Source organism: Hyalella azteca, unplaced genomic scaffold (genome assembly GCF_000764305.2).
Source record: "Hyalella azteca isolate HAZT.00-mixed unplaced genomic scaffold, Hazt_2.0.2 contig8774, whole genome shotgun sequence".
Lineage (NCBI taxonomy): Eukaryota > Metazoa > Arthropoda > Malacostraca > Amphipoda > Hyalellidae > Hyalella > Hyalella azteca.
In genome coordinates, this window is record NW_025938859.1 from 927,754 (window position 1) to 951,797 (window position 24,044).

At 40.7% G+C, this 24,044-nt stretch overlaps 1 protein-coding gene across 3 annotated transcripts; it reads left to right on the forward strand.

The window, feature by feature from the left end:
- Nucleotides 1–669: 669 nt before the first annotated feature.
- On the forward strand, nt 670–23,693 carry LOC108676689 (sodium- and chloride-dependent GABA transporter ine). 3 transcript variants are annotated; one of them, XM_018164809.2, is made up of 13 exons: nt 670–1,798; nt 12,638–12,756; nt 13,408–13,560; nt 14,116–14,250; nt 15,782–15,962; nt 16,563–16,695; nt 17,718–17,852; nt 19,459–19,687; nt 20,195–20,322; nt 20,529–20,654; nt 20,960–21,160; nt 21,419–21,619; nt 22,304–23,693. In XM_018164809.2, exons 1-13 carry the CDS (start codon nt 705–707, stop codon nt 22,637–22,639), a joined length of 3,171 nt encoding a protein of 1,056 aa, XP_018020298.1. In that variant the 5' UTR covers nt 670–704; the 3' UTR covers nt 22,640–23,693. The 3 variants fall into 3 exon arrangements, with proteins under 3 accessions (XP_018020298.1, XP_018020300.1, XP_018020299.1); XM_018164811.2 differs by lacking the exon at nt 670–1,798 and adding an exon at nt 7,584–7,638; XM_018164810.2 differs by lacking the exon at nt 670–1,798 and adding an exon at nt 10,439–11,465.
- The last annotated feature ends 351 nt before the right edge of the window (nt 23,694–24,044 follow it).

Here is a 24,044-nt window from a genome sequence, read left to right on the forward strand (position 1 = left end):
CCCACAACAAGCTGTGGATGTTCTGCAATGTTAAGAATCGGCGACAGGCCTACTGCCTAAAAAACGCTGGAACCGCTATATTATTATTAATATCAGTCTCCTCTGAAACGATTTCTGGCTTGCTTCGCCACAGAAAACGGTACTAACATTGGCTGGCTCATTTTCGCAGAACTGCGAAATTGAGACATTCAACTTAACAGTAATTATGATATGCTAATATTTTTATGGTGCATGCGGATAATATGGCTTTAATCAGAAAGTATGCCTACTGCAGTGAATTTTTTTACACATTCGTTAAACATTAAACTCCAAGAATGACATGATTTACAGTTGACATAGTGGTATTTCAATGACTGAGACACTTGTCAATGTTTTTAAGATATTACAGATCTGTTCATTAAATTGTTACCTTGAATGATCCTCTCTCTAACTCATATTAGCGTCTAATTAGTTCGTTGTAAAATGCACGCATAGATACAATAGCTATGGTAATAGTTACAAAGTATTAAGTAATAGTCTATGTGTATTACGGCAGGGTAAAAACTATGGGCCGCGCGCCCGAGCTCTAAGTGTGCTGTGCTGTGTACAGAAGTGCCTGCCTTCCAAATTGAGCGATATTAAATTCTGTGCTTTGGAAATGCATTTATGCTTGTTATTGTTAATTTTCTTATATTTTCAGCATTATAATTGAATATTGGAAAAGAATGAGAGAAAGGATAAATATATCATCAAAGATGGAGTTTACAAATTCGAAGAAGGGAAATGATCAAGTTAATGTTCCTTTGATGCGAGTGGTGGAAGCTACTCCTCCCGCCAGTCCACTTCCTGCGAGAACTATTCGTTCGGTCAGTGATTGTCACGTGCCTCAAAATTTCACAAATTTATTCATTCCATTGGACCCTGCCGAAAGTTCCGATGACTGCGATGATTGTGAAGACACTTGTAATGATAATGGTGAGCCATATCCCAAAAAATGTGGTAGATCTTTTTCAGTTGTGCCTGTGGACAACCTTAGAAGTAGCCCCAATTCAAACCTGGAGAATGTGAAAAGAAGAATTTGGTCCTTTTCTGAATCGCGCTTAGACGGAGATTCTAGCGAAAGTGATCGTCTACTGACGGAAGATGACGCCACTCCTTTTTTGAAGAGGACGAATTCACCTTCAGCGGGTAATTTGATAGAGTTCAAAGCAAATGAGACTATAAAAGAAAAACATGTATCAGAAGGATCCATTCCCCGCAGTCCAAAACCTTCTCAAAGAAATGAAGTCCCCAAATCACAAGCACCCACGAATAACAATTCGGTACCAAATCGGATACGGAAGCAAGCTATTCTACCACCCCCAGCCCAGGACACCTTATCCATGAAAAGAACAGATTCAGCTCGAAGGCGTCAGTTATCTAACATAAAATGTTCGAGCGAACGCAGCCCTTCCGATAGGAGCTACTCATATACCATTAATGCGGGAAACATGCCTGCTTTTTGGCCAGTTAATGATTCCAGAGCTGCTACTCAATTTCCTCGCATTGTGCTAAGCCAACAGAAATCTCTCCCTACCCATTACTTTACCGTGATGCCCAGAGCCGGTATTCCCGTACCGCATTCCAAAGCCTCGCAGTACCTGACACTTCAGCCGGAGCGACCCCGAGGCTTGATCGGCAAATCAACGTTGGACTCTTTCGGCACAAACTTCATTTCTACCGCAGAAAATGGATCGAGCTGCATTGAGTACGGCTCTACTGATGGGCGGAACATAAAGTTTACGGGCCGCTTGGTCTTATCATCTGAAGACATGAGAGGGTGAGTACCTAATCTTATCTTAAATGCTTCTCCGTGTCTACCTGGTAAACTTGTAAGGGCAGACATGCCTTCGTTCTTGCATGCATAATTTAAAGAGATTAATAATAGTACTGAATAACCCGTAAAGTAATGTAGATTAAATAATTGCATCATTCTGCTGTAGAAATAAGTTATTGGAACGAAAATGCAAGTTTACCGATAAATATGGAATTTTACATGTCTCCATGGTGCACGAGTTTCTGTTATGTCCTGATGACAGAGGTTGAAAATCTCCGTAAACTGCCTTCACGTATAAATAAAAATATAAATAAATATCATTTTATTTTAGAGGCAAAATTACAGTAGATCTCGGGAACTTTAAATATTGGTTCAGAAAATCAACCTGGTACAAATATTGGTTTGAACGCTGTGTTAAACCGGTAAAAGATGGAAAAGATGCGATGAAATTTGTATTTACCTTTTTTGTTATAGCTTGCTTGAATTTTAATAAAAGTTAAGGCATATGAAGCCGGTTGCGCTCAAGAGGGACAATACGGCATTATTGTCAAGCTGTTAAGTGGATGATAAGTGGCTTGCTTCTGATATCTGGACGAATCTGGTTTGGAAAAACATCAACCGGGCAGAAACATTTTTTACCTTTAAATATGATTTTTGAATCTTCATTGAACAGTTGCTGAAAAAATATCTATAATTTTTATCTATTATTTGCGTCTTACGCATATGGGAGTACGTAGTTCAAAATCGACTATTTACAAGATTCGTCGGTTTTGGTTTGGACGGGCGGGTGTGGAAATATATATAATGATCTGGAGAGAACGAGAGCAGACGAGCGTGCAGGCTGCAGGCTTCCCTCTCGAAAGCATAACAAAACTTTGCACTTCTTACGATTAACCAATCGTTGTTATGTTCTGGTTTTATAATAATTTTTAATGATTTTTCTTCACTAATTCTTGCCTAGAAATTATTACTGCGCCTACACGAGAAAAAATTTCGTAACTGTCCGTGCGACGGGAATTACACGAGTTTATCTCATGACCCAAGACCCTTTCAATGCAGTTGTAAATAACAATCACTTGAATTAATGGAATCATCCTAATCAGTTGTCCAGATCTTATGATTTATTCTTATCGCGTAATTGGATCTAGTGCGATATGTGACCTTGAACTTACTCGAGTTTTAATAAATAACTGGAGAGAAGCAGTATAAGGTTTTGTGTGACCTTTCACGAGTAGGGTTGTTATCACGGCGTAGTTTTTTTTTATAGTTTTTGCGGTAGAAATAAGAGTCGATGTTATGAATTCATATATTACAAAGGAATGAATCAAAAAAAGTTCTCAAGAGTTGAAAAATAATTTTGACTTGATCAAAACCTTGAGAAGGGTTCAAAGGGTCTTTCTGCAGCGACTAGCCGTTAGTTTCTTTGTTAATATTTTTTTAACCTGCCATTTTAATTGTTCATTACTGTTCGTTCTGTTTACTATAATTATAATAAAAAAGAACTAATCACCTTAAAACTCTATTATTATGCCATATTTTGAAGTTTTGCTCAGAGGAGTTGGGTTGAGGCTGACGTACAAACGGTGCATCCTTTTTAGCGCATTTTCTCATTTATGGAAAAATGCACTATTGTGCTCGCCATGTCCGTCTGTCTGTCCGTCTGTCCGTCCGTCTTTCCGTGACCCCAAGTTTTCGTCGACGAGAAAATGCGCTCTCTGTCACTCACTGCAGTGAGTACTGAGTTATATTTTTTTGATTTAATGCAATATCGCGCCTCGTCCCTTGCGTAACTGGCAAGACCTTATCTGAGTATAATAAAGGACGAATGCTATTTACCTTCGTCTAAAAGGCGATTGCTCTCCCGTTCACGCGTTATTGCTGACAAGTCGTGAAATAAAGTCTACATTAACATTTTTTCTTTTCTCGATTTATTGTAGCTATGGTTGCTTCGCGAGACATGCTTTTATATACTTACCGATCACTTATAAAGAGGACATCCTTCTTTAAACGAACCGTTGCCACGACTTCGTTTAGTCGGATTGGTCTATTTAAAACACATTATTTTGGGTATATAGGCTCCTTCAATTGATGGGAAACTCTTCTCATGTAATAATAGAATAAATTTTACAACGATACAAGAAAGATAGTTTACTAGTGCTATGTCAATAATAGCAATTAGAAAGTAATCTCAATTGTTATTTAGATGTATTATTGAGGCGTTATCGAATTAACTTGTGATATACTCAATTAATTGACTCTGAAGATTCTGCAATAAAAGTCAATTATTTGACAGAAGTAATAATCTGATGGTGCCAAAGCAGAGACTGCATGGGTATTCACAAGATCTATTTTAACTTGATATTGTGGAAAAATATGACAATTACTCATAGGTCGAAGCGAATGGATTGAAAGAAACGGGTTACAAACAACAGATACAGTTGCATATTTTTAGCGCCTTTTCTCATTTATGGAAAAAGGCACTATTGTGCTCGCCATGTCCGTCTGTCTGTTTGTCCGTCCGTCCGTCCGTGACCTCAAGTTTTCGTCGCCGAGAAAATGCGCTCTCTGTCACTCACTGCAGTGAGTACTGAGTTATATTTTTTGTAGTTATCTCTAATTTAAATCATTCGTTCCTGCATGGTGATCTTTAACTTTTCAAGTTCTCACTGAGCCATCATATCAGTGCACATTGGGTAATGAATTTTCGGTCACACGAAATGAGACGTAAATCTATTTAATATTCTTTTTGATTTCATTGTCCCAATATCAATTTCTCTAATCATTTAATACTTGTAGTTTTCTATTGCCGGCACAATTGAATCATGAACAACATTGTTACACTGCATATTTTTTTTATGGTCACTCATTCGGATCCTCTGTTCATGGTTAGAGTCACAACAATTTCTTTTAATTTCTTGAAAAAATGCTTTCTTAAACTAGATTAGGAAACGGCTCTTGTACATTGCCTACTGTTGTTGTTGTAAATTGTTTTGTTGTACAGCACTGTTCTTATAAACTGTACTGTTGTTGGTAGAGTACTGTTGTTGTTGTTGTTGAAAATGGACTGTTGTACAGTTCCCAACAGTACAGTTACAACTGTACATATAAGCTATTACAACGTCCATATGAGCACGGCTTGGCCGAATGGATGAGATCATCTGATTAGATAAGCGAATTGGGCGTTCGAAATCCGCAACGAGCTGTAAAAATTCCGGTCGAAATCCGCAAGGTGGTTACGTGGTTAGAATCAGAAGCACGCTAAAATGATTTAATCAAAGCGGACACCACATACATTGTGTTAATATTACAGAATGAGATGCGACCGCCATGTTTAAATCGCTGGGGAGTCCTGTAATATTGGGCGCCTCATATTAGGTTGAAATGATATATATCAGTGTGCGTTGGCTTCATTAAAAAAACGGTTAGTACAGGCATTTATTAATTATCATGAATTTCATCTTGATAAAACTCTTGGTCTCGTTGCAAAGTTATAAGTTATGATTTATATGATGATAATTAAGATAATTATCAACTTATGACATAATTTCGATCCGTACTGCGAAAAAAATTTTAAAATGCGAGTGTAAGCCTTCAAATTGAGGTAGAGCTAATTAAGTTCGTGAATTTAACGCTTTTTCATTTAACGTGAGCAAATCACTAGGAATAGTTATCTGGTCAATGAGCTTATCTCGATAGAGGGATTTTCCCACACCGTTATCTTGATCCTGCAATTTATTTACTAATAGAAAAGGTATCCTCATTAGATAAGATAAGGTCTTGAATATCAGTTTAGCGCTGAAAATTAGTAACTCCGAGATCAGCAGCCATCCAAGATAAACAACCGATACATGAAGTTATAGTCTACGCAAAAGCTGAATAACCCAAAGCGCACGTGAGAATCTTAAGCATGCACCAATAATATTCAGCTGAAGAACAGCCGCCACAGATGCCATGGACACTCACTGCGCCGGGGCGCTCGATCATCTTCACGGGGCAGCCGAACCAAGAGCCAAACCTTGGTCAAGAATGATGCATCATCCTTTGATCTTCGTGATAGGCTCGATGGAGTACTCTGATATTTCCCTGGTTAGAATAAAATCTTTATTTTGTATTATTCCTCTCACTATGTGTGGCTGTCATTCTTAAATATAAACACGGATAATCTTTCAAAGTCCAGAATAGACGGTCCGGATAACCACGCTACTTCAAGTAACATATAAATTTGCTCACAGTAATATGCATGAACAGGTTTGTAATGCAGGTCTTCATCATGTCTGACACGCAGGCCTGTCACAGACATGATGAAGGCGTGTCAGGGACGGTATGCAGGCGTGTCAGGGACGGTATGCAGGCGTGTCAGGGACGGTATGCAGGCGTGTCAGGGACGATATGCAGGCTGTCTCTTATACACATCTAGATGTGTATAAGAGACAGGTATAAGGTTTTGTGTGACCTTTCACGAGTNCTGTCAGACATGATAAAGGCGCGTCAGGGACGGTATGCAGGCCTGTCAGACATGATAAAGGCGCGTCAGAGACGGTATGCAGGTCTGTCAGACATGATAAAGGCGCGTCAGGGACGGTATGCAGGCCTGTCAGACATGATAGAGGCGCGTCAGGGACGGTATGCAGGCGTGTGAGAGACTTGATACCGACGCATCAGGGTCGGTATGCAGGAAAAAAGCACGTGCCTTCACACATTAATTGATTCAGGATATAATATTGCTTGTCCCTGGTCAGATAATAACAGACCGAAACAATGGAGGGCATGTATTGTTAGGCGGGTTGGCTGCCCGGGTGGCTTCTATTTTGTTCAGTTGGTGTGAGCCCTCCGCCGGATGTGCACCATATTATTCTGGTCTGATTAGTAGCACGTATCATATTATTATGAATTGTGACTGATTAGAGGCAGTTACAGAGGAAAGACTTTTTTGACAAAATTAAGGACAAATTTAAGACAAAGAATTCTTTTTTGGACTAAATTAAGAGGAAGGACTTTTTTGCTTTTTGTTAATTTTAACTCATATAGTCATATTCTCTGAGCAACGTTAGATATGTTTGTTCACTTCTGAACATGTACAGCCTATGAAAGTCGCCAGCGTTTAAGATAAAGTCATGTTGCTCGCCTACAATAAAACGAAGAAATAGCTATCAATATTTAATGTAGTTGCGTTTTTGTTCATGATAATTATTTATAAGCTGTCGTTATGTCACTCGTTAGTTACATTTTCTGTTTTTCTAATAAGATATTCGTTTAAATTGGAGAATGACGACTTAGATTTCGATGGCAATTTTGTCACATTAATGGTTATAACGTACCGGCCTGCAGTGAGTTGTGGTCAGATTCTTAATAATATACAAACATTATTTGTAGCGTAGTAATGTTCTTCTGTTCTAATGATAATGGTAAAGTCTCGGTGTAATAATTCTAGGCCATAATGACAATGATGAAATCTGGGTATAATAATAATTGGTTGAATAACTATGGTCATAATGATTCGGTTGATAATAATTCTGGTCCTAACTATTCCATTAATATTAATAATTCTGATCATGATTATTTGGTTCATAATAATTCGGGTATAACTATTCGGTTAATAATAATTCTGGTTATAATTACTCGGTTATTAATAATTCTGTTATAATTACTCAGTTATTAATAATTCTGTTATAATTACTCGGTTATTAATAATTCTGTTATAATTACTCGGTTATTAATAATTCTGATTATAATTACTCGATCAATAATACTTGTGTGCACTATAATTCTGTAGCGTACAGTACTGAAGACAACATCATGGGCAGTCTCAGGTCAAAGGTGATTGGTCCAGCCGGCGCTCATATGTGAGTAAACTGTCAGTCTGTCATAACTCGCTTCAAATCATCTTTTAAAATTCAACTCCCTTTTGACTTTCTTCTTTTCGACCCATTTACTCTCACGGTTTTTGTTATTAACTTCTGTTCTTGTGAGTGAAGAATACTAACCCGCGCAAAATGTTCCTATTGCGTTTTCTATTCACGCATGTATGATGTAGTGTTTCATTTCGTGCATGAAAAATTTGGGGGTGTGTAAGCTCCTTTAATTTGCTGTTGTCGACGACTCGGAGAAACATTATTACATTTTATTATCAAATGGAGAAAATAATTCGACATTTTTATCCATCAATACATTAAAGAACTTTATTTGGAGCGCAACTCATCGTGTCGCTGCTCTATCTAATTGCACTCCCATCAGTTAATTATAATATTTATACATTCTGGTGCATTATAATCATCAGTTGACTTTAATAATATTAATACATTATAGCGTAAGCATTTTTGGCAATTTTTTTCCCTGTCTAAGGAGAAGCGAAAGGTCCTACGCATTCATATCAAAATATATGGACACTGTTTAAGACCAGAAAACATTCAAGATATTCATTATTCGAGCTCGTGCAAGGTCTATTCCCATGGGCCAGCTTCTCAGCCATGTGGTGAAGCCATCACGTAGCTAGAGGCGCATGGTTGAACTAAAATATAGTTCAACCATGGTTGAGGCGTGCATACAGCTGCTACAGCAACTTTAAATTTATTTGGACTTACAACTAGTATCACTATATATATGCAGGAGAGGACGTTCTAATGAACAATTTTCCTTTCGTTTTCCATTAAACTGACGCAGATACGTATTATGTACGTAACTGTATAGAAAAAAAAAATTACAGGAGTTTGCATCGAGCCAATGCATAGCTATAACAACAGCGGAAAACACTTTCTATGCCTAAACATTCCCAGATATCTTTCGGTGCAGGCAGTCTCGTTGAATTAAAAATATTTCTTGTTAGGAACAAAACTAAATCTGAATATGGAATTTGTATTTATTTTTGTTTATATCGATGTTACCCTTAAAAATCAGTTTCTGTTAGAAGTTTGTACTATGAGTTCGGTTTTTAATGTCGATTGCAATATTATTTATTTACAATTCATAATGATTGTAAATTAATTTCTTTTGCCAGAACTTTAAACATCAAGGTACCACTTTCCTTAATTAAGTTAGAAAATACGTTAATCTGATTCGTTCTCAAATTTACTTTTTTGCTTTTACTCATCCATTCAGATGTGTTCAAGAAACGAAAGTCACGTGGAATTTGCAGCGTGTCTTTTTTAAAACCAAACAAATAATTTGCAAAAAATTTCTAGAATAGCGTGCAAGATTTTTTAGGGAAAATGTATCTTTGAGTAAGAGGAGACCTCATCTGTTTATTAAGATGATGGTTTGATGAAATGTTTCCATCCGGCTATTTTAGTGATGAATCGTAAACATTCAGCTTTCTGTTTAACTTCAATAACTTACTTTTCTTCGAGATGAATCTAACTTGAAGAGATTTCCGTTGACAATCACAACTTGGTTTATGATTCGTTTCAGACTCATCGATAGTTAATTATTTGTACAGCAAAAATTCCTGTTCTGCTAAGAAAATTAACGTATGGCAGTTAGTGGCATCTCTCGCCTCCCTCACCTACAGGCGAGGAGCCTCAACGAAGCCTCTCATTTGACGTTAGTGTTCCAAGTGCTTTGGTGTGGTGATGTAGTCGACGTTTCTCAAATCGACCGGCACCGCAGAACTGAAGCAAGCTAACGCAGTGTGCTAAGGACATGAGGCTAAGAGCTATTCTCAGCTGGATTTATTTATATCACTGTTTTTAGAAGACAATTCCATTTCTGTGTTATCAAAGGAGTGTATATAGATGCGCCGTTTACCTTTTGATTTTGTATGTAAAAGAATCAAGTTACGTAACAATCTTGAACAATGTATCGAACCTAACTACTTGAGTGATGATTTCTAACGTTATAAATTAATTCAATATGGAATTTGTTTGCGTTGATAGGCTCCATAGGTTGTTACTCGACTAACTTTCTGTCATGCGATGTTGATTGTTGATAACTGCATATGACGCACCCGTCGCACCGTATATCTCATCATCTACCGTAGTACACTAGGGCTACCTTCCTTGCTTCCTAGCATCACTTGCCACAGGATCATGCAATATTAGCTGAACGGGACATTTTTTCAAATCACCCGCCGGTTACCGGAACACATATGACGCGGCTAAAAATTTAAAAACTGCTGATTCTTCTAAAAAACGTTTTTGTCCTCGTTGAATTGTTAAACAATCCTTACGAAGTTACGTTTCTGATCTCATTTTTTCGACAATTTGATGATTGGTTGATTGCAAACCTGAATCTCGCGGTGACTTTTTCGTAGATTTGAGTTTTCCCGTGAACTAAGAATTAGGTTGAGCACCTTATACATAGAGGATAGAGCTTTGCAAATGTCTGGTATGTGGTAAATTTTACTGTACATTTACGAAAAGAATTTTAATATAAATCTTTCCACCGACTGACCGACCCATGTCTTAAAGTAATACTTATAGTTACCTAAATGTTTTATTCCGTTTTGATTAAGTATGATTAAAATATTAGAAGAAAGGTAAAGAATAGGGAATTAATCATGCATGATGCATGGAAGAATATTCCTCTACTGACATCGTAAATGTAAGTGATAGTTGTGTATAAGAAACAAGATTATGTTAGAACAGTTAGTTCAATTATATTGCTATCTTTATGCGAATCTGCTAAATTTTATTCTGAAAGCGATTGCAGTTTTTCAGATGTGAACGCAATTCATTGTCGTAATCTGTTGAAATTTGCTGACACGTCACGGAAACGTGCTGTCTCTGAGACTGTACGAGTTTTTGTCGTGTAATCAATCGCAAAATTATTCTCATTCATCCAAGATTTTTTTGTTATTATAAACGCAACTTGAAAAGTGAACTCCCCACATCCAGAGAAACTAAATTACCTAGTCACAGGAGCGAATTTTTTAGCCACCACCCGGAGCTGTGTCGTGATAACTTGCAGTATTGCAGCTGCTGTACCTTCACTCTCAAAAACGAGAGATTCTATATAGATCCCTCGCCTTCAATTAATTTAATTTATTAATTTCAAGATTTGTTCTTCTTCTTCTTACTCCCCAAGACCTTTTCACTTCCCTCAATTCCTCCCTTGCCTGCTCCCCATCGTTGGTGAACAACTTGGTACCTTCATGGCGACTAAGAACTCGTTCAGCACCACGGCTTTCGAATACTACGAAAGAGGCGGCGCACGTGCATCGAAGTTTTCTGATAACTACAGTTTATTGTGATTAAAGTAAAACTTTATATAACAGCCTCGATATCTTCTCCTACGTCCTACCTTTAAATACATTAAACAAAATATTAGATCATAGCTATATTTTTGTAGTTTTTTATACATATGATATGTACACTTTCAAGCGTGCAAACTAATTTTTTACGACATTCTATAGTTTTTGGGGCTGAAAAAGTTAGTATTGATTAGTTTACGCCGTCTACCTCCCAGCCTTTGTGTTCTGACATTCCTTGGCTGGTCTCTGCTAGCGCGACTTCATTCCACCTGCTGGTCATTGATATCAACTCATTCAGCGACAACTCCATCAATTGCATCATCCTGCTATCCTTTGCCAAAATGCATGCATAACACATTTCCCCCAAAATAAATCCAAGCTAAATTTTCTACGCACTGCTTAACCATCAACCATGACATCATTAAGTCGTGTTGCCGCGAAGGGTGAAATGAAGCTCTGCCGCCACCCCCGGGACGAGTTCACCAGGTTCGTGTGAGGTATTCACAGAATTAGTATTCTTAGTAGTATTTGTTTCGGACGTAGCAGTCCCAGGCCACGCTGGACGCTACAAGCCACGCTATACGTATAGCAGTCGTAGACCAAGCTGGAGCGGATCATGGGAGCGAACTATGAACATGACTGTCGCTATCGTCAGCCTGTTTCTTTTATTTTTTTTAACTAGACCATTCAAGTTTTTACATGTAACCCAAAATTTTTATCGTAGACAAAGTTACGTAATCTTTGAAATGTATTGCAGCATTTAGCCTCATCTTGCACGGCATTGATCGAATGGCTTTGTCAGGTTTTGTGGTGTAAATTTTCGCGTTATTATTCTATCTGTTGTCTGAGGGACGAGAAAATCTACTTTTTTAATGCCACTAACCGTATAACATTCTTGTATGCATTTTTAACTGGCGTATATGCTGACTGTCAGTGACGTGTAATAAACAGCATGGCAGTGCCCCATTACTGGGTTAGAAGAAATTATGTTTTGCTTTATCTTGCAATGATTTACAGAGCGTGTTATTACAACAAATCTGCAGTTCTTATGTTCTGCCGTCTATGTTGATTTTAACTGTTTTAAATTCTACAATAATCCACGGCTTTCCCATCATTGGGTGATGTCAGTTCGTCCAACTGGTATCGCTTTTTCTAGTAGTTTTAATCGGGCAATTCAAATTATTGACGAATAGGATTTGAAATGATGCAAATCTCTATCTCTATTTTTCATTTATATTTATCTGGTGTACGCTCGTCAATACTGAAGATAAACTGAACGCCAGCCAAACATTTATGAAGCTTTATTCACCCTCACAGAATGATGGTAGCGTGTATATATAGTCATTGATTTCATCTGAATGGAACGGCTCTTTGTGTGGCCACAAAGCAATGCGAGCGCCAACACCCCGTGTAATTGACCCAGCCGTTGAGTTACCTCAATATCACAACTATTATGAAGACTGATGTTCAGGCTCAGAATGTCAGAGATTCATCGGCGACTGCCCATGACAATTTGAAACTCATGCCGCAACCTCTGGCGCAACCTCTGCCGTTCATGTCATCATGTTTCATTCATGCCGCAATACCTGCCGCTCATGCCATGCCTCTAACCTGTCGCCCACGGCATGCCGTGTCGCTCATGCCCTGCCGTGTTGCAGGATACCAGAAGACGATGGGCCTGATGGCCACCAACTGACGGTGGTCAGCGATGACGGGGTTGTGGCGGACGGCATCGCCTTCACTAAGATCACCGCCACCCTCGACATAAACCCAATAGGTGAGACTCCTTCCTGGTATAATTTGGGAATTAAAACCGTGGATTTAGTAGAACGGAAACGACAAGATTCAAAGCGGCGCCAAATGCAAGACAAATGCATTAAACGCAGTTCATTAAATCCTACTCTGTGTTGAGTCATGAAAAAATGTCGAACGCAGTGTATAACCTTTTTTTTACCTGATATTAGGATCCATTCACATATCCATTACAAGGAACCTTGTCCACCTTCTAAAGTCTTGAGTCTTTTTGTCCACAGGATTAGTAATCCCAACAATCGAGATAGTAACCCAGTCAACTGGTTGCTACTTAAGACCTTAGGATTCCCTAGCTAACACGTACCCAAAGTTCGTTTAGTGAAACTAACCTAAAGCCATGCTGCAAGCACCGTCCTTGACGACGGCCAAGCGTTGTCGACCGGCGGCACCGAGAAAGGAACTGAGCTTCACAAGGCACGAGCCCAAGGCTAGCTCCTCTCATCTTGGTGTCGCTACCACTGCGCAAACGGTGGTGATAACCACTGCACTACAGTAGCACGAGCTATAGTTAACAAGGTCCACCGTACATTGTACAATGCTATTATACCACTGTACATTGTACAATGCTATAATACCACCGTTTCTTACGTGTTGGTAAATTTTCTCTCCGTGCCAGAGGACGATGATGACGATGGGGCAGAGGACGGGGTTGACGACGGCAGAGCGACGTGGGACAGCAAACTGAAGTTCGTGCTCGCTTGCATCGGCAGCTGCGTCGGCCTCGGCAACTTCTGGCGCTTCCCGTATCTGTGCTACAAGAGTGGCGGAGGTGAGCGCTGCCCGTATCTGTGCTACAAGAGTGGCGGAGGTGAGCGCTGCCCGTATCTGTGCTACAAGAGTGGCGGAGGTGAGCGCTGCCCGTATCTGAGCTACAAGAGTGGCGGAGGTGAGCGCTGTCCGTATCTGTGCTACAAGAGTGGCGGAGGTTAGCGCTGCCCGTATCTGTGCTACAAGAGTGGCGGAGGTGAGCGCTGCCCGTATCTGTGCTACAAGAGTGGCGGAGGTGAGCGCTCAGGGAAGATTTGTCTGTCAAAGGCTGTGGGACGGTGAGCGCCGAAGGCGGTGCATCAGTATGACCATATTCGAAGACGTAAACAACTTTAGGGGAGAATTAGGTTTACACAGCAGCTTAACATTATTCTGCTAATTATTTGACTTGGTCAAGGTCGTGAATAACCGTATCCTGTCCATCGAAAAGTGTTTACCAGTACCTTACTATTAATTTACCTGTGCCGATATAGTAACTAACATTTAACCATGCCTAACCGAGACGCATTGTACCCGCACATTACTAACGTAGCCGCGACCCGCGGGTTGCTTGCAGGTGCGTTCCTCATCCCGTACTTCTTGATGTTGTTCGTGTGCGGCATCCCGCTGCTGCTCATGGAGATGGCCATCGGGCAGTACACGCGGCGGGGCCCCGTTGGTGCTCTGCTCAGCCTCTGCCCCATCTTTATTGGTGAGACGTTACCTCGGGGCTGGATTGTAGCCTGCCACGCCGGTGGCTAGGGGGTTTATTTGCGAATGGTATACCTCTTTCTGTGACAACGCTATTAATTTTATAATTTAGAAAAACTGGGTGGGCCTATTACGTTCGTGAATTTGGTGAGGAGTTCTTATTCGGTGGGTTGTTATTATCCAGGCTCTGGTTGGTCATTGTGAGCTATCCATAAACAGACTGCAAACTGTTCTTTTTATGATAAGGATGTTCATCTAATTTTGATCACGTATCAAGATTCGTTCAATTCCAGGTAGCATTCGGTCGGCTAGCAATCGAGTTGTAGATGTTAGAACGAAGACCTCGTATGCCCCAAATATTACATTCTAGTCAAGTATGTAAACCGTCCGTCACCTGCATTCGTACCCAACCTTTACACGGCGCGATATCTATCACAGCTAAGCCACTTCTTCCAGCCCTGATCGATCTATTGAGCCAAGAGGTGCCGCCGGCCGTTGGTGTGCCCAGGGTTGACGATCCATCATACGTATCATATTTATCCACGTTTACGATCACCGAGACTGATCATTAGTTATTGCTTACGCATCGAATTGGGGCGGACAAGTAATAGATTACGCATCATCTTTGGTGGTAGAGTTATCGATTACGCATCAAGTTTGACAGTCAGGCTATTAATAACGCATCGAGTAAAATGGTCTAGTTATTGATTGCGCATCGAATCCTGTGTTAAACCATTTGTATATTCCTGTGACTTTTGACTTTGAACTTTAAACTTCTAGGTAAGTCATCGGTGTATTTTCGCCGATGATTTGACAATAGTGAAAAAAATGAAAGCAAATTTTAGGTCATTATGAAGTAAATGTTATTTCTCGAGTTGTGTGAGAATCAAATTGAGTTTCAACAAATTCTGGCCGGAAACCTAATCCTTCACCGACTGAATTGATGCTCAATAATTCTCATTCCTATTGTGAAATAAATGAATTCCTGGAGTTCCTGGCAAGCTCTTGCCAGCGTTTATGGTAGGCTATGCTCATGATGTGAGCTAAAATAATGCAAGACTACTGGGGACCGATCTTAATTCCACTTTTCGAATCATGACAGTTGTATTTATTTGGGATCCAGGCAGGAATAACATTGTAATGAGTAAGTCAATTGATTTTGTCGTTTATTACAGTGCGCTTAACTGAATCAAAACAGTTAACTTAACTTTTACCTAATTTTTCTTGTTGAATTGGATGAAATTGCCGCTCTTTTTTGTCGATTAGGTCGAGTTTCATCGTAGGGGCGACGCAACCGGCGCGTTTGAATTACATTTAGTACTAGAGTTCATGTTAAGAAAGTTAATATAGGTTTTTCGCGATTAAATTGCGGTATGATCCAGTAACCATTGTTTATGTTCACTGTAAAGAAAATAGTTTGAATTAATTATATGAATAATAAATGAAAATTTATTAGTTTACTTTTTGCCTCCGGTGGGAGGCTGACGATATTCTAGTCTACATTTAATGTCTTCTATTTTGTATGTCCACAGGTTCGGCTATTGGAGTGGTGATTATTTGCATTATATTCTGCAGTTATTATAACATAATTATCTCGTGGAGCATCTACTACCTCACGCAGTCATTCCGCTCGGCCTTGCCATGGGCGACCCAAGGTCTCATAGAGACGCCCAGCAACTGCACCGCTAACTCTTCGACGCAGCGCTACTTCGAGTCAGTGTCTTGAGTCCTGGCCAGTTAAAACTCGTTCATTAGTTATAAATATTAGTTAAGTGGGGCCTTACCTTCAGAAATAGTTACTCAGTCAGCTAATTACTGACATATTTTCATGCTAAATCACAGACGAGACATCAGCCGCTACGTGTACTTGTGCGAGTTTTGATAGTACGGCCTCAGGTCAAGTCGTGCATTCCTTGTTATATTTTTGAAAGTTTTAGCTGCTGTCTGACGACTTTAACTTAAGTTTGGTTCTACCAATCTCAAATTTTTTAATTATTCAAATTTTTTACATTGACTTTGTGGCAATTCAGTCGCCATAACGGCGACGCTGCCGTACGCCTTCATTCAATTTCCATGCTAGTTTTGATTTTTTTAAATCACATAATTTAAGGGCTACGATAGGAATTTGAAAGCCTGTATGTTAACTTTTTTTAAGGAAATTCCGATGAATGATGTTAGAAACATAACTCAAATTTGTCCTCGGAAATTGTTTTTACTACCCGCAAGCTTTTTTTTTTATAAACTTCGCTACTGAATAGTGCCGATCAACGTTGGTGTCGGTTTCACTTAATAACGTATCGACGTGTGTTGCAGTGCGGTGGTGCTGCAGAAGTCGGACAGCATCGATGACTACGGCGGGATGGTGTGGCCCTTGCTTGGCTGCGTCATCGTCGCTTGGGTCATCGTCTACTTCTCCATCTGGAAGTCCATCCGCTCGTCTGGCCTGGTGAGCACGTCTGCTGGCATCTCACGTGGTAACACAGTAAAAAATTATACTGTTTTTGCTTCAAAGCAATATAATTGTTTCGAATTCTAGCATCAATATTAAGGATGCCACTTTACCGTTGTTATGTTGTTTTGACTTACATTATATTTCACTATCTGGACATATACATTCTATGTTGGTGTATGCACACAATATTATACGTTTGATTGAACCGTAGCACGCTAAGTGTTTCCTTTTCTCACTGGTGAGCCAACGTTGGGGTTGTCCAACGGCGGCTTGAACTTTCGCTTTGTCAGTTAGTTGGATGAATGTTTGCGTCGTTCACGGATATGTTAAACGTGTGTGTTGCTAATTGGCGCCCCAAACGTTTGCAACACCAAATGTTACGTTCACTGACTTGCTAAACGTCAGCCCTGCTCAGTGTTCAATTGCATGTTGAACATTTTAATCGCTCAGTGACAGGCTCTTCCCAGTGACCAACGCGGTCATGCGTCTTACACTTCCAACTTTCCCTTGACCAACACGGTCATGCGTCATACACTTCCCACTTCCCCTTGACTAACGCGGTCATGCGTCATACGCTTCTCACTTGCCCTTGACCAACACGGTCATGCGTCATACACTTCCCACTTCCCCTTGACTAACGCGGTCATGCGTCATACGCTTCTCACTTGCCCTTGACCAACGCGGTCATGCGTCAATCCCTTGACCAACGCGGTCATGCGTCATACACTTCCCACTTCCCCTTGACCAACACGGTCATGCGTCATACGCTTCCAACTTTCCCTTGACCAACACGGTCATGCGTCATACACTTCCCACTTCCCCTTGACCAACACAGTCATGCGTCATACGCTTCCAACTTTCCCTTGACCAACGCGGTCATGCGTCATACACTTCCCACTTCCTCTTGACCAACACGGTCATGCGTCATACGCTTCCCACTTCCTCTTGACCAACACGGTCAGGAGCCAAACGTTCCCCTATTCCCACCCCCCCTGAGCTGTGAATGTGTGGCGCAGGTGGTGCTGGTGACGGCGACGCTGCCGTACGTCTTCATCCTGGTGTTCCTGGTGCGCGCCGTCACGCTGGAAGGGGCGGGGGTCGGACTCAAGTATTTGTTCCAGCCTGAATGGAGCAGGCTGCTCGACGTCCAGGTGATGGTGGTGGTGGTGGCGGTGGTGTAGGCGGTGGTTGTGTAGGCGGTGGTGGTGTTGTGGTGGTGTTGTGGTGGTGTCACGGGAGAGATAGTGAGTGAATGGTTGGTGAGAGGGAAAGGTTGATGTGAGGATAGGGGCAGTGTAAGGGAAAATATGTATGGGAAAAAGTGTGAGGAGATGGATGATGCCGGCGATGTAGTGATTGTAGGATGTTGATTGCTTTAAGGATGTAGTACTGGTTGTAGTAATGTGTAGGTGATGCGTATGAATTGGTTTTGATGAGAGTTCAATGGTGTGTGTGATGTAATGATGGGAGTGAGTGGTGATGGGTATGAATGTACTGACGATGTTAATTTTTGTTTTCGTAGCATGTCCGCTGAGGGGATAATAAGAGAGAATTGAGCGGTAAAATGAGAAACATGGGACCTTTACCTACTGTGAACGATGGTGATTCTTTGCTATAACTAGCAATTTAATACCAGTATTCTAGTATCCATTTCATGTGCATTGGTTTACGTGTATGCCGAGAGTGTAATTGTACAGGTACGTCTGGCGGATTCGCCTGAGTAACAATAATATCCGATTCCCAGTGTGGCGACGTAGTACGAGATCAGGGGCCGTACTTTCAAAACTCGCTTAGTGAACGTAAGTACTTACGCTCTATTTTCTTGTCTCTGATTGGTGGATTTTGCTTGAAAGGCCGTCAATGATTGGCTGATGAGCTTACGATCTCTAACTTTTTTGAAAGTATAGGCGGAGTTCTGAGCGGCTGCGAGTAAGGTAGTCAGTCGTGCACCGCCAGCCCAACAGTGAGGTTCTTACCTAAGCTCTTCCCGCTCTACCAACTCTCAGCGATCATATGCAGACGTGCTGTAACGTTAGAATCGTGGTTGTGCTCTGAAAGATTTACGAAGCTCTTGATTGAACATTAATGGTCTGTTTCGCTGGTTCTAGTGTTTCAAACGAGGTTCCCTTTAAGCTGTTCTTTGTCAATAAAATCTGCCATTTATCCGTGTAAACATAAGTTTTAATGAACAACCAAGTGCAACAAATCACCAGCGACTCGAACTTTATTTATATCGATGTTTTTAACGAGATAGTTACCGGCGTTTAGCCGTAGTGCTCGAACATTCTGACTACACTGAAAAGTGCGGCAAACGTCCTGTGATACTACCATGAATCTATGTGCGACGATGTGGTGATAATATCTGCAGTAATAGATTGATTTGATGTAAAAGTATGCGATGAGTGTAGATCATCTCCTGATATGATGCAGATTGTGCAAACCCGTGATGTGTGGTGTGATGACTTCTAACGTGGCGTGTGTTCCTGCAATAGCCAATCAGACGTTCAGTGTGAAGTCATATTTTGCACTGATTTCTGCAGTTTATTAGTTAGATTTATAATCTTTCTGCATCCATTGAACGACCGAATCTGTTGAATTCTAAAGTATTTGCTTAAAGTAGTTAAATTTTAAAATATTTTCTGTAGGCTAAGGTATTCTACTGATACCAAATTCTACTGATACGTAAAATGAATGAATTTGAAGACTATATTCCCATGAAATGCCCACAATAACCCAGACTGTCGCGCGTGTTCTCAGGTGTGGGTGTACGCAGCCGCCCAGAACTTCAATAGCATCGGCATTGGCTTTGGCTCGATGATCACGTTCTCGTCGTACAACAAGTTCAGCAATAACTTGCTTACCGACGTGTGGATCATTGCGCTCGTCAACGCTGGCACGTCTTTATTGGCTGGCATCATCGTCTTCAGCACCATGGGCAACATTGCGTACGAGCTTGACTGCAGCATCACCGACATCATCACACAAGGTGTAAAACATCACGAAAAATCAATAATTACTCGTTGTTTTGACGATCTTACCTCGACATGCATAATCATTGAAGATGATTGGTATTGCTAATACTTGATTCAAATGACAATGATGGCCAATGTTTAAATCGCGACTGAAAGCTATAACGTAATGTAATAGCGGTGTCAGCGTTGATTAGACCATGAGACCTGCCGCCGATTGATAACATCGTAGAATTTTTGTTGCTTGTTGTGTTCTCGAACATGCAACTCACTGGTCCAATTTTGTTGTGCTTAGCAGACCGACCACCTCACCGATTTTGAGCAGAACGGTCGCAGCTCATACGGTCGATTTTGACCAGAACGGTCGCGAACCCATAGCTCACTGCCCCCAATCTTGGTACTTACTCTGTACTACAACTACGTAGTGGGCCATTCTTATAATGTTAAACATGATGGCTGACTTAAAAATGGTGACGTGAAGGTTATATAGTTAAACATGATGGCTGATACAGAGATGTCGACAGGTCCAGGTCTGGCGTTCGTGGCGTACCCTCAAGCCCTCGCCAAGATGCCGTACCCTCACTTCTTCGCCGTCCTGTTCTTCCTGCTGCTCATCATCCTTGGCATCGACTCGCAGTTCGCCACCGTCGAAGTCGGTCATGGCGTGCTGCATATTTTATTTTAATGCTGTTATTTAAAATTAATTGTTTGCATCGACTCTGAATCATATCCGCACGAATGGTTAAGTTAGACAGAAGAATCCCAAATTAAAAAAAGCTTATTTATGGTGTCCACTAAGTCCGTTCATAATTGAAACTAGCACCTAATGATTTTATGAAACATGGCTGTGTCGTGCAGGTGATAGTAACGTCGCTGCAGGACGCCTTTCCGACGTGGATAAAAAAAAAGCTTCGTCGTCATGAAATTTTGGCCTTCCTCGTCTGCCTTTTCTGCTTTACGCTCGGCCTGCCCAACTTGTTCGAGGTTCACATTTTCCCTAATCAATCCTCAAGAGTGGTCATATCCTTATTCGAGACGTCCTATACATATTTAGTCATCCTCACTTGAATAATTCCAGTTCGGTTGCAGCCAGCTAATCTATCAATTTTTGCAGAGAATTCGTCTAATTCTTTTAATAGGCTACTGCACCATTTTTTTCTGAGACGATATCTTGGGGTTTGATAATCGGTCGAGAAGTTCAAGACCAACATCATAGGTATTAATTACATTAATAAACGGTTGATATCATTTCCTGAATATGCAAGTAAAGACTATTGTCTTGGTTGCAGGGTGGCATTTACTACTTCCACCTGGTGGACTACTACTCGTCCGCCATCAGCTTGATGTACTTGGCGTTCTTCGAGGTGGTGGCCGTGGTTTGGTGCTACGGTGCCGAACGGCTGTCGCGTAACCTGCGCGAGATGACGGGCAAAATACCGTCGCTTTACTTCAAGTATTGCTGGCGCTACCTTTCGCCTTCACTCATCCTAGTGAGTTGCGGAAATTAGTTCAGAAATATAAAAAACAGAGGGTTTAAGTACTCAAAGTACTCCCTACATTTTGCACATTTTTATTCCCTCATGTACATGTCTAATTAAAGAGAATTTCTCAAAGAAATTTGCTTGTTACTGGCTTCATGCATGTAATCTTATCACTAGTGAACTGTTTAGTGATACTTTTCCTCTCCCAAAGGCTAGTAGTGTCATTCACACACAAAATTCTAGTCATCAATGTACTTCAACATTCAGATCATCACGGTGATGTCGTGGATGGATCACAAGAATCTGACTTACGGCCAGACCTTGAAAGGTGAAGACCCTTCGAAAGCGTTGCCATACCCAACGTGGGCCATTGCCTTGGGCTGGTTCATCGCCAGTCTCTCCATCATACCCATCCCCCTGTGCGCCGTCATCATGGTCTACAGGGCTCCTGGTGATACCTTATGGCAGGTAAACTAAATCAGGATTAGAACGTCTGATTGCAATGAGCCAAGAGGTTCCTAAACTTTCGCGGTTATTCACTGCTAGCATATGTTAACATGACCTTCATGGACCCCTTGAAGCAAGTTACTATGTTCTCGAGTAAAACTTTGAAAAAATTAAATCTCGTTCTTGTGAACAAAATCTTGAGCGTCTTCTTTCTAATATATATCTTTCCTGGCCTACATGAATACATTCCTTAAATTACAATTTTCTATTGATGGTTGACATTCTACCATAATGATTAAAGCAGCTCTGTTTGGAAATCCCTGTGTTGGGTGGTCGTGAATTCGAATTGAACGTGCACGATTGGATTTACCTACATTTATACGTGATATACATTGGATTTATACATTGCATATGTGACACCTACAATAACGACAAATTTTCTGTATCATGTCACTATACTAGACCAAGTATATACAGCCCAAAATCTTGTTTGAGCACGGCGGACGAGTTAAAAATAAAATTATATTTTATTACTCGAGTAAGCAATACCCAGTCTTTTTAGTAATTTTGACTGCACCAACACTTTTCCGCCGTTTTGCCGTTTGCAAATAAATCGCTCCAGTCCCAGTAAGTTTGGTCGCAGTTTCAGTCCTACTACTGTTCATGCACTAAAGATTCTAAGTAAACTCAATTGTGAATGTGCAGAAGGTGAAGGAAGCATCAAAGCCTCGCGTGGAGGAATGCAAAAAGTGCGGCAAGTCCAGTCATAATCCCATAACGCCTTGCCACTGCCATTATGTTGTAACCAACTGCCACGAGAAAGTTTCGCCCGCCGTTGTGTCCTCGGTTCCAAGAACCAGCATCAATCCCACCACGTACGTACCTCCTACTGGGTTGCTTTTAGCAGCGCAATCGGAGCTGTCGTCTGATGAAAAAAATTCCTCTCATGACCAACTGGAGTGTGAGTTGCAACAACCCTCTGAGAGGCAGCTACAGTCAGAAGTTCCTGAAAAGCTCGACTCGCCTCACCCTAAACTCTAACGCGGACGATTGTCTTACCTCGACATGAGACACGATGAATTAGTTGTTACCTAACACTTAGCACTTGCCTAACAATCGCACTTGGGTGATATATTCCTGTGAACAAACTAAAGTAATTCAGCACTTTTTCGTGAAGTCTCATGAATGTGAATGAAGTTTATGTATGGAATATTGATGTTGAAGTTACGGTTGATGCGACACTAGTTCACATTCTTAAATCCTGCAAGGATTTACTTCATTAAAGCTAGGACAGGTGAAAACTCTGTAGTTTCCTCGCTTAGAACATCGTTTTTCCAATTCAGTACTTTTAGTTGCTTCGTTATACTGATTATTTCAGTAGTCACTTGCATATCAAATTCTCTAGTTTTTATACTATAGTTTCGAGTTTCTATTAGTCTAAGGTGCGCCGTGTGTAAAAAACACAGAAATCTATGAAATCCTTCCCACTATAGAAACTTATTCTTAAGAAGTCGCGTTAGTGACTTCATTCTGAGCTTTTGTTGTTGGTTGACTTTGCAGCCATATTCTTGACCTGTACAAATGTGCAGGCCAATCTTATGTTTTGGTGCGCATTACTTTGAAACCTTTCACTTTTTTGTTGCTATCGGATTGAGTTTAACTCGTCCGTGTATTTTATGTGTTCGTAATGTTGAGGAATGTGAACTTTACTTTGAGTAATGGACCACGATCAATGTTTTAGGTAGAATATATGCGTCATCAAAGAAATATTGTATAATTATGGTTAAGCGAAGCTAATTTAAGATGCCATTAGAAGGCTACAGTTCCTACGTACGCGTCATGGACGCGATCTTGGTTCGCATAATCACATTGGATTTTAGATCGTTTGTTACTGCCTTCGTACTGTGAATTCTTCGAGTACAAACTTTTAATGCTTGACTTTCTGCTATTTCCTACATCTGATAATACCAAGGGCCATTCTAGTTCCGGGGTTAGGCTGTCCTAGTATATATCCTATGCGAAGAGGTCTTGAAATACTAACATTATTATTGATAAAATTTTGCTTCAACTGCATTAATAAGCTTTCTCTTCGAAATTTTATTTAATTTTCCCAACGAATGTTCCGTGGTCAAGATAATTGCAAACATGACGACATGTCCAAATTTGAGTCGAGCCATTACTTCTAGGTAGTATTTTATGAAAGGAAGAGCCCGTACTTGTCTGTACGGGCTCATCGCCTCGGGCGTACCTTGTACCTCGGCCATGGTTCATTTTCGTGTACGATTGTATCTGCATTTTGGAATATTGTTATTAATGTTCCCAATGTTCGTGTCACTATATACCAGCTAGCGGGGTCACCTGCCTACGATTCTTTCTCCCAACCTGGTTGTGCTGAGAAGAAGGAAAATCACTTCTCGACAATATAGCGTCGCTCTCGTAAGCACCG